The sequence below is a fragment of the Lynx rufus genome, unplaced genomic scaffold (genome assembly GCF_022079265.1).
Source record: "Lynx rufus isolate CCGP_SWC_20201006 ecotype Redwood Valley unplaced genomic scaffold, mLynRuf1.p SCAF_6, whole genome shotgun sequence".
Lineage (NCBI taxonomy): Eukaryota > Metazoa > Chordata > Mammalia > Carnivora > Felidae > Lynx > Lynx rufus.
In genome coordinates this window covers 83,773,927-83,786,012 of record NW_025814878.1, presented here as the reverse complement: position 1 = coordinate 83,786,012, position 12,086 = coordinate 83,773,927, and the positions used below count along the sequence as shown (strand labels likewise).

The 12,086-nt window shown below is 34.9% G+C and overlaps 1 protein-coding gene across 1 annotated transcript in view; it reads left to right on the top strand.

Annotated features, from left to right (window-relative positions):
• Window positions 1-12,086, top strand: part of ADGRB3 (adhesion G protein-coupled receptor B3) — a 732,350-nt gene that overhangs the window by 424,113 nt on the left and 296,151 nt on the right. The window contains exon 14 of the mRNA XM_047102403.1: window positions 6,777-6,879. Coding sequence (XP_046958359.1) covers window positions 6,777-6,879 — 103 coding nt within the window. The remainder of the gene's footprint in view (window positions 1-6,776; window positions 6,880-12,086) is intronic.

Below are 12,086 nucleotides of genomic sequence, written 5' to 3'. Positions count from 1 at the left end.
TTTTGTTTTTGTTTTTGTTCTTGTTCTTGTTTTTGTTTTGTTTTGTTTTGTTTTGTTCTGTTTTGTTTTTGGCTTTCAGTGTAGAAGTCTTTCACTTCTGGGGCACCTGGGTAGCTCAGTGGATTAAGTGTCTGACTTCGGCTCAGGTCATGATGTCATGTTTGGTGGGTTCAAGCCTCATGTCAGGCACGGAGCTCTCAGCACAGAGCCTGAAGCCTGCTTTGAATTCTGTGTCTCCCTCTCTCTCTAACCCTCCCCCACACATGCTCTGTCTCTCTCTCTCTTCCTCTCAAAAATAACTAAATATCATAAAAAATTGTTTTTAAAACAAAGTCTTTCACTTCCTTGATTAAGTTAATTCCTAAGTATTTTATTCTTTTTGATTCTATTATAAATGGATTTGTCTTATTAGTTTACTTTTTAGATTATTTGTTACTGTGTATAAATGCAACTGATTTTTGAGTGTTATTGTTGTATTCTGTACCTTTGCTAAATTTGTGTATGAGTTCTGACAGGTCTTTTTGTGGAATCTTTAGGGTTTTCTACATATAGGATCATTTCACGTATGAACAGAGATAATTTTGCTTCTTTCTTTCCATTTGATGGCCTTATATTTCTCTTTCTTTCCTAACTGCTTTCATTAGGAATTCAATACTATGTTGAATAGAAGTGGCAATAGAGGGCATCCTTGCTGTGTTCCTGATCTAACAGTGAAAACTTTCAGTTTTTCACTATTGAGTATAATGTTAGCTGTGGGATTTTCATATACGGCCTTTACTGTGTTGAGATACATTCCTTCCATGCCTAATTTGTTGAGAGCTTTCATCCTGAAAGAGTGAATTTTTTTCAAATACTGTTTCTGCATCAAGATAATCATGTTGTTTTTGTCCTTTGTTTTGTTCATGTGTTACATCACCTCGATTTTCATATGTTGACCATCCTTGCATCCCAAAATAATTCCCACTTGATCATGTTGTATGATCTTTTTAATGTGTTGTTGAATTTGGTCTGCTGGTATTTTAGTTAGATTTTTTTTTGGCATGACTATTCATGAGGAATGTTGGCCTGTAGTTTTGATTTCTTACAGTATCTTTTTCTGATATTGATAGGAGGGTGTCACAAAATGAGTTTGGAAGTATTTCCTCCTCTTCAGTGTTTCAGAAAGTTTGAGAAGAATTGATGTTAATTCTTCTTTATGTGTTTGGTGGAATCCTTCAGTGAAGCCATTTGTTCTTGAGCTTTTCTTTGTTGGGAGGTTTTTGATTACAGAATCAATCTCTACTAGTTATAGGATAGGTCTGTTTCAATTTTTAAAATTTCTTCATGAATCAGTCTTGGTAGGTTGTATATATATATATAGGAATTTATCCATTTCTTCTAAGCTATCCAGTATTGGCATGTAATTGTTTTAGTATTCTCCTGTAATCCTTTTTTATTTCTGTGGTATCAATTGTACTGTCTCCTCTCTTCACTTCTGGTTTTGTTATTTAAGTTTTCTCTTTTTTTTTTTTTTTAATTTTTTTTTCAACGTTTATTTATTTTTGGGACAGAGAGAGACAGAGCATGAACGGGGGAGAGGCAGAGAGAGAGGGAGACACAGAATCGGAAACAGGCTCCAGGCTCTGAGCCATCAGCCCAGACCCCGACGCGGGGCTCGAACTCACGGACCGCGAGATCGTGACCTGGCTGAAGTCAGACGCTTAACCGACTGCGCCACCCAGGCGCCCCTAAGTTTTCTCTTTTTTATTAGTCTAGTTGAGAATTTGTCAGTTTTGTTGATTTTTTGCAAATAACTAACTCTTAGTTTGGTTGATATTTTCTATTGTTTTTCTATTCTCTATATTTCATTTGTTTCTGTTTTAATCTTAATTATTCACCTCTTTCTGCTAACTTTGGTTTTAGTTTATTGTTGGTTTTTATTTCCTAGTTCTGTGAGTTTTAAAATTATGTTGTTGATTTGAAAACTTTCTTCTTTTTATTTTCATTTTTTTAAGTTTATTTATTTATTTTGAGAGACAGCAAGTGTGAGTGGGGGGAGGCACAGAGAGAGAGGAAGAGAGAGAGTCTCAAGCAGGCTCTGCAATGTCAGCGCATAGCCAATTTTGGGTCTGGAACTCACCAACTGAGATCATGACTTGAGCCCAGATCAAGAGCCAAATGCTTATCCAATTGAGCCACTCAGGAATCCCGTTTCTCTTCTTTTTAAATGGAGACATTTACCCATGTATTTTTCTGTCTTGGTAGGGCTTTTGCTGCGTCTCATTAGTTTGGTTATATTGTGTTTTCATTTTCATTTGTCTCAAGATATTTTTAATTTCCCAGTGACCTATCATTTGGTCCAGTAATTGTTCAAGTGTGTTTTACTTAATTCCACATATTTGTGAATTTTCCAGTTTTTCTTTTGCCTTTGATTTCTAGTTTCATTCCACTGTGGTCAGAAAAGATACTTAGTATGATTTGAGTTGTTTTACATTTCTTAAGACACTTTTTGTGGCAGCTGTGATTTATCCTAGAGAATCTCTATATACACTTGAAAAAAATATTTCTGCTGTTGTTGGAGAGGGAATTCTTTATATGGCTGTTAGGTACAGAAGTCTATAGTGTTCAAATCTTCTGTTTCTTATTGAAACACTATCTGGTTGATTTATCCATTATTAAAGTCACGCATTGAATTGAAATCTGTTATTGTGTAACTGTCTGTTTTTCCTTTCCATTCTGTCAATATTTGCTTCATATATTTGGGTGCTCTGCTGTTAGGTACGTATATGTTTATAATTATTATATCTTCCTGGTGAATTGGTCCAGTTATTATTATATAATGTTCTTCTTTGTCTCATAGTGTTGAAGTTAAAGTCTATTTTGTCCAATACAAATATGGCCGTCTCTGCTTTTGGTTACCATGTATGTGACCATCATTTTCCATCTTTCACTTTCAGCCTGTGTATGTCCTTATACCTAAAGTGAGTCTCTTGTAAACAGCTGTGTTCCTTTTATACTCATGTTTTTACTCTCTTTAAGATATGGTTCATATACATGAAGCCCCTTAAGCCTTTGTAATAACTATGAAAAATAACTTGAGTCTCCTTTGAATGAATAACTCTATACATTTTTTAATGTTTTAGATACCAACTAGCACAAACCTCAAAAATAGAAAAGAACTTTATTACTTTAGTCATGAAATCCATTTGGCTGTAAGATCTGCTTTCCTAGCAGTGAATACAAATGTGTACCAGCCAGGAAGCATTAGTAGATCACAAAGCCTGACATGGTACATAAAGAGCCAACTATTCACTTATGCAAATTAGAATAAATTGATGGAATAAATTAAAGATAATTTCATACACCGTACACTTTTTAAAGAGGGAGTCATTGCATAATGTAATTTGCTTCTTTTTCCTTCATTATGCATTTTAACACCATGGTATTGGTATTATGTTTTAATCCAACTTGGCCAAAAGTTTGATATTTTTGTTTACTATGTGTTTATTTAATATGATATTCTAATCTGTGTTAGCACTAAAATGTGCAAAGCATAAATGCAAATGAGGATATATGATGGCTAGATACAAATCTTGCCCTCATTGAACTTATAAGGAGACATACGTATCATTAATTGATGTTGTGGTAGTGATAGTTACATGTTAGTAGGGCAAGGTGGGGGAGGGAACTCACATAAATGTGATAAGAACATCCATCTGCATAATTATATTGGCATGCATCCATTCCCAATTGGATTCTAAATCACACACACACACACACACACACATACACACACACTTAAGAAAAGTCATAAGGCAGACTCTGTCCTCTAGGACCTCGTCCACCAGGCCAGTTGAGAAGCTGATAAACCTGACACAAAGTAACATGTAACATACCCTACAAAAGGCTGCTTATCTTACCTACTTTGCTTTCCATACCCCAGTTTCCCAGGGCCAAAATTCCCACATGCCCAAACACAGAAAGAGAACTTCATAAATATCTTGACAAAATTCTAAATTCCTATTTAGAATACCCACATCTGAATTTTCCAGTAAACTATCCACTTATGCAACTTTTAAAATAATACAAAATATCTGTATGCTATCAAATTTAACTAACATTTATTAATTAAAATTAGCAGCTGAGTTAAATTAACATTGGTTTTATTTATAGCAGAGAAATAGGATTATAAACAGAACCAGTGTCACTTCATAGCTTTGTTAATTCAACCTATTCTCATTTGATCCCCCAAACACTTTTACTCATGGAGAAACAGGGAACAATAAGTTTGTAAAGGGAACTTGGCATTTAGAGCTTACTTTCATATCACTCCCAGTGCAACTTACCTTCAATTAGTATTCAGTGAAATAAAGGACGGTTAACCAGCCCTCTCTGTTTGCAACTACCTTCCCCTAAGAAATATAAAGACACATTTACACTGTGTTGTTTCTTACTATTTACTGTTAGGCTGGATACCATGAAGCTTCCTGAGTGTTTAAGAATTTGCTACCTGGGGGCTCCTGGGTGGCTCTGTAGGTTGGGGATCCCACTTTGGTTCAGGTCATGATCTCGCAGCTCATGGGTTTGAGCCCCGCTTCGGGCTCTCTGCTGTCAGCATGGAGCCCACTTCAGATCCTCTGGCCCCCTCTCTCCACCCCTCCCCTACTCATGTGCTTGCTCGCTCTCTCTCAAAAAAAAAAAAATAAAGACATTTAAAACTTTGAAAAGAAAGAGTTTATTTGACATTACTAGATACATTAAAGATGGATTTAAAAATGTTATCCAACTCAGGGTGCCTGGGTGGCTCAGTCAGTTAAGCTTCTAACTTCAGCTCAGGTCATGAGGTCATGATCTCATGGTTTGTGAGTTCGAGCACTGCATGAGGCTGTGTGCTGACAGCTCAGAGCCTGGAGCCTGCTTCACATTCTGTGTTTCCCTCTCTGTCTCTGCCCTTCCCCCACTCATGCTCTGTCTCTCAAAAATAAATAAACATTAAATTTTTTTTAAATGTTATCCAACTCAAAATATACTTATAGTTACTCTACTACTAAATATAGTAAACTCCACACAATGACATATTAGCATTCTTTTCTGGTGAAATATCATGGAAAAGACCATTCCATTAGAGAAGACATTTTCACAAATAATGTGAGGTTCAACATTTTTGTACAATATTACAACTATATGATTTTGATGATACAGTCGTTTTGGAAAATAGTGTAGCAATAACACAAAATTAAACACGCTTTTGCCACATGATCAAGCAATTCCACTCTTAGATATTTACCTGAGACATATGAAAATAGATGTCTATGCAGAAAGTATGTATGCCAACTATTCATAATAGCCAAATATGAATAGTACTATTCATAGATACTAAAAATTAGAAGTAACCCACAGGTTGCTTACTTTTATTGATGAATAGATCACAAACTGTTATATCCACATCATGGAATAGTACTCTGCTATAAAGAGAAATGAAATGGATGAATCTCAGAAACATAATGCTAAGTGAATTAACTCAAACACAATAGTCGATGTACCGTATGATTCTATTTAAGTGAAATTCTAGAAAAGACGTGATTATAGTGACAGCATGTTCATGGTTGCCTGGAGCCTTGGGGGCAAGAAGGGATAAGATGCAAAGAGGCTCACGGAAGCCGTTCAGGGTGAGGAATCAGTGGTGAGGCTTGCATAGTAGTATACAATTACTAAAAGAGATGGGGTGCCTGGGTGGCTCAGTTGTTTAAACAAGTACTAACAGCATTAAACTGCCCCCTTAAAAGTGGCAAATTTTATTATCTGCAAATAATGCCTTAAACAAGAAAGAAGAAGGAATAATATTAAATGAATTCATCTTACATACGTGTTACGAATTCCACAGAATAGTGCATGTTCTATGAAAGAACATGCTCTGTAGTTTATTTCAAATCAAAAAGGGATGGAAAGATATATATATATATATAGCTAAAAGTACAATAAAACTTTAAATCTGTAACAGGTAGTGTGTGGCATTTTATACATGTTGTATAAAAACTTGTATGTACAAGAAAGAGTTGGCTCATGGTTATGGATAATTTTTGTAGGTTGCAAATATGTTTAAAACTCCTTTGTTAGTGAACTGTAATTGTTAAGGTATTTCAAAAGATGAATATATTCCTTACTTTGAGCATATTGAGCTAAAGAAGTGTCCTGTAAGTCTCTATTGCTGAAATGAATGATGGTCAATGATTAGCAACAGCATTTATTTATATTTAAACTCTACTTGCTCTCATGCTAAACCACATTCTAATCATTCATCGTAATGTATTTTGAGACAGTCCAAAAAACGCTAAGATAGCACTTTACAAGAAGAATATTTGGTCTCCTGGAGAACAAAACCGTTAAGTCCACCTGAGATAAATGGATTATATTCATTTAAAGATTGCCTGAAGGTTTGAATTCACAATCCATCTCTCTTGCAGGTGAATCAGATTTAAGTAGTCGAAAGCTTGTAAGTGCTGTTGCTTTTTCATCTTTCCTGCATCTAAAATGGTAACAGTCAGCAATAGCTTTTTCCCCTCATAGTTTCCTAGTTCCAGGTAGGGTTTGTTTATAACAAAAAATGAACTGTAGCTTTCCATAAGTAGTATTTAGTATCACACTTTAAATCCGTTTGCCCATTGTTTCTCTGTTCTCCTTAGGATGCATTAGGATATATTTCCTTACTTAACATGCATCCAAACATGTATGGAGCAGTGAGAGTTCATATTTGTTATTGATCCATTCTCCTTTTAATCACAATTACTCTGTTTCAGAAACTACACTGTCGTTAATTCCAAAATCATCGTGGTCACAATAAGGCCTGAACCCAAAACAACTGATTCATTCCTGGAGATAGAACTAGCTCATTTGGCTAATGTAAGTATTATCCATGTGACGTCGACTTGCTTATAGAACTTACCTTTAAAGATAAGTTAGCAGTCACACATTTGATAATATCAGAACACATTTTCTGGACTTTTTAGAGTTGTAAATGGAGTAACTTGTTATGAAGATTATATTATATAGAAACAAAATGTCAGATTATCCTATGCTTTTGTCCATAATAAAACTCTCTTCAGTTTATCCATGATAACAATTATTAAATTGTTTATCCACATACACATCTTTTTTGGGCTTTGAGCTAATCAGCGGAGGAGACCCAATGAATAAGAACCTGTCTCAAGTGTGGTGGGGAAAGACTGCCATGTAACTACATAGATTTAAGATGCATGCAGTAATTGAAGTTATAAACATAATACAAAGAGGAGTGATTAACTTCAGGTACCCTAGAGCAGGAGAATGGGTGGGATGGCATTTAAAAGTGCTAGGTCAAAGAACAGAGTAGGCGTCTTATAACTAGTTGGGTGCTTCAGTAATCTAAATCTAAATCTCCCATTCCAGAATGACAAGAACCCTTTCCTGAATCTATCTAACTGCAACTGAAATTCTTTTAATCTTTTTTCAGTCCTCCTGTAGAAATTTAAAATATCTACTGATCCTTTATACATTCACTTTACATGCTTAAATCCTTGATGAGTGGAGACAAGGAAGGTGATTCCTACTAAGGTTCTCCTAATTATGCTTTTATACTTCCTGTATTAAAGTGAGCCACTCTCTTATGTTCTATGTACACAGGTTTGGTTTTTTGTTTTTTGTTTTTGTTCTTTTGTTTTTTGGGTTGTTTTTTTTTTTTTTTGGTTTAATTCCTTGCAAAGTTCCTGGGAAGTTTACCTTTACATACAAATAACAGAAACACAAAGTGTCATTTTTCCCAAATCTAGAAATTTAATGAATGACATAATGGAATTTATATTCACATCAATTGGTTTACAAAACTTATGTATTGTCTCCTGTTTTATAACTTCTTGTTTCCAAAAAGAAAATCAATCTTGGTTTTATAAAAAATGACAGTTATCTTCCCTGTAAACCACTTTTTACTAACATGCTTCAGGCTTCCTAGATTGTTTAGCGAAAATCTCAAATCTCTTAGCAATAGCTCTTAAACATCACAACTAATACTTAAACTATTGGGTCTTCTACTTTTGCCAAAATATGACCATACTGGTTCTATTTAATTTCAAGAATATGTTTTATTTCTATAAAACCTACCTTTGTACACCTAAGACTAATCTTACCTCTACCTAATCTCATCACTGCATTGAAAACTGGCAATTCCTTTAAATATTGCTTTTGAATAAGGAATTTATTTTTTGTAGGTTCAAAATTTGTTGAAAAACTATTTACTTAGGTGTTTGCTTTTATTGTTTATTAGGGTAATGTCTATCCAGTTATAAACATTGGTGAAAAAATAGTAAGAGATCCTAGTTCCCTGAATTGCTTACTAAAAAAGCAGTACAATGTCTGAGTATATATCATGTTTCTTGTGGAGAAAACACTTATGTAAATTAACTTTTACAATACTTTCCTAAATAAAGTCATTATTGAGAATTTTAAAAATACATTAATTAAATGACTTTTTTTCATAAATTGAAGAAAGAGTAACCTCCAAAATAGCATTGATGAAACAGTCTCACTATTTCAATTCAGTAAAACTATTTGAAATGAACAGAGATATAAGCTTTGAGTCAAACTTCTCTCCTGGGGGTTTATTTTGTCAGCCGAATTACAAAGGAGATAAACCATGTACAGAAAATAACTTTGGGGGCGCCTGGGTGGCGCAGTCGGTTAAGCGTCCGACTTCAGCCAGGTCACGATCTCGCGGTCCGTGAGTTCGAGCCCCGCGTCGGGCTCTGGGCTGATGGCTCAGAGCCTGGAGCCTGTTTCCGATTCTGTCTCCCTCTCTCTCTGCCCCTCCCCCGTTCATGCTCTGTCTCTCTCTGTCCCAAAAATAAATAAATGTTGAAAAAAAAATTTATAAAAAAGAAAATAACTTTGTACATATGAAAACCCAAGTATATAGTCAATACACTTTATTAAGCACCAGCTAGACACTGGGGTGACAATGAAAGTCAGGATATAAGAATGGTGAAATAATTATCACAAGTCACTTAGAACTAAATCTGTCTTTCATAATTTTGAGTGAATGAGTTGACCAGATTTTCAAAACAATACAGTCTCCACTCTAGAAGATCTCCATTTAAGGGAATATAGACAAATCTGTTGAAAAGGGGGACTGAGGGGCACCTGGGTGGCGCAGTCGGTTAAGCGGCCGACTTCAGCCAGGTCACGATCTCGCGGTCCGTGAGTTCGAGCCCCGCGTCAGGCTCTGGGCTGATGGCTCGGAGCCTGGAGCCTGTTTCCGATTCTGTGTCTCCCTCTCTCTCTGCCCCTCCCCCGTTCATGCTCTGTCTCTCTCTGTCCCAAAAAAAATAAATAAACATTGAAAAAAAATTTTTTAAAAAAAAGAAAAGGGGGACTGAGAGAAGATGAGAGGAAGAAGAAAAGCTTACACTGGAGAAGAAAATGGCACCAAGTATTCTAACTCACTTCTATTATCCCCTTGCTTGCAGTGCCCACCTGTATTCAGAGGCCACCCCAATTAACCACCACACAATGAAGCCTCTCTGGATGGCTGGATTCCTCACTTCTTCCCTTATTTTATAAATACCTTTCACACTTTTTCCATACAATACATACAGTCCTTCATACTCTCCTGGTTTGAATTTCTAATGCTTGTTGTATTCATCTTACCATCCAAATTAGAGTTTGTAAAGTACTGTTCATTGAGGGAAAGAATATATAACAGATTTGTTGAGTATCTTAGTATTTATTACCAGTCTTATATAGTTTATATACTGATTTTAGTTTGTTTCCATTGAAGAGATAATCAAAGAGCCTATACTGAAATGTAATAGTCTTCACTAATGTGAATACATCATAAACATGAAAATAGAAATTAATTAGAAAACCTGAAATTTTAATATAACTCTGTACATAGATGTAGATTATCATTGTTACTGCCTTCAAAATTGAACTATTTTAGATATATTTTTAATATCAAGTCTACTTTCATGTATTTACTTCTATCAAAAGTATGTGCTGTACTTTCCTGAGCTCAGAAAACAGTAATGACTTGCAAAGTATATCTGTTTCATATGCCATGTAGAAGAAAAATGAAGAATGGGAATTAATAGTTATAGTGAGCCTAGGGAAAAGCCTGTTAACATTTTCCAAACTAAATGTATTCTTTTAAAAAGCTTTTTAACAAATAGCGTTTAAAGTATGTTAAATATAATAAGGCCCTTGGGAACTGTAGGAATAGAATATGGAATCTTGAAATTCCAAATTGTATTTAGCAAAGCCAATTGCAGTTTTATCCAGCTCATAAATCATTAATGACTAAGATGCTATTCTTAGTTCAGTTTGGGGGAGCCTATGGCTTTATTGTGATGACCTATAGAGTCAGAGTTTATGGTCCTTCATGTTTAGGTATAGCAATCACTTGCTTTTTAAAAAATATCAAAGTTGCTTTCCCAGAAAAAGAATTTTATTTTTAGTGTTACTTAAGGTTTCTTCAGGATGACATTTATGCTCATTAATATTATTAGATTATCTGATATATAAGGAAAGTTACTAATTTTATTGAAAATAATTATTGAGACCTGAACGAATATAATAGAATGACCCTAAATGCGAGTGCACACATATACACACACACATGTACAGACACCCACTGTTTGGATGCCTTGGATCTGACAGATCTAAGCTGCTATGACTTTCTAAGGTGGATAGCAACTCCACCTTTAAAGATGAGTTAGAAGAGTAAGTAAGTGCATACATTTTAGTTATCTCATGCTCTATCAACTTTGTTACTCTGAAAATGAATTCTTTTTCCAAATGATAAGAGTTTTAGGTTGTTCCATTTTGGAGAGGCAGTTTGGGCTATGCTTGCCTGCAGTCTCTGTGGTCTTGCCTTTCTTTTTATTTCTTCCTCTGAGTAAAAACTTTAATGATCTAGTTAGCATGATACTGCTGTCTTTCAGAACTGAGAAAAATCCATGAGGTTTATTTGTAGTTCTCAAATTGGTCATATTCACAAAAGAATCTCATGGGAATTTGGGCTTGTGGGTTTTGTTGTTTTGTTTTCTTTGCCATATTTGCTTGCATACTAATAGGATCAGCTAACAATTAAGGAGTTTGTTTTATGTGTATAAACTAAAGTTAATCATGAGCCATGACCTTTGTAAATCATAGCTGCAAACACAATGGAAGACTATAATGAATATGTTTGTTACCATTAGATAAGCATGAGAAACAATGAGAAGAAATTTGAAACCCTCATCAGTGGGTATTTTTGAAAATATCAAAGGCTGATAAAAACCTAAGGAATTAAAAATCACTTGACAAAGCTTAAGGAAGTCCAGTCTATAAATCTATAATTTCTGCAAAGGGGTGTTTGTATGCCTTTATGTTTTGAATCACTTTTCTACCCTACCTTTTGTCCATTTGAAAGAAATTTCTGATTTTTTTTCTGCTTAAAGATCTGGGTAATTTTTATGGAAGAGTCTTGAAATGCTGACTAGACAGACAGATTGATGGCTCTGTCACCAGCTGAAATTGAGATAGAATTTGTTCCCGAGCTACAGTTAGTATGGTGTTTTGTTTTGTTTTGCTTTGGTTTTTTTTTTGTTTGTTTTTTTGGGGTGTGTGTGTGTGTGTGTGTTTTCTTGATTATATCCTAAATTCCTCAGTTTGAGTAAGCACCCTTTCCACTTACATTTCAAATTCAGTTTATTTTGATTCATAATACATAGTCAACATTTTTCAAAAAGATTTTAGAATAATTCTGCTATTTTTGGAGCAGTGGTGAGCAAATCTTTTTAGTTAGGAGTCAGGTAGCAAATATTTTAGACATGTGAGCTATAATGACCTCTGTCCCATTTACTTAGTTCTGCTGTTGGAGCATGAAAGGAGCCAGACAATATCTAAACAAATGAGTGTGGCTCCGCAATGAAATTTTATTTACAAAAATAGGTGGCAGGCCAGATTTGGATTCTGGGCTATAGAGTTAGTCAATCCCTATATAGTAAACAGAATCATGCCCCCTCCCAAAATGCCCATGTCCTAACCTCCAGAACCAGTTATGTTACATGTCAAAAGAGATTTTGCATATGTGAATAAAG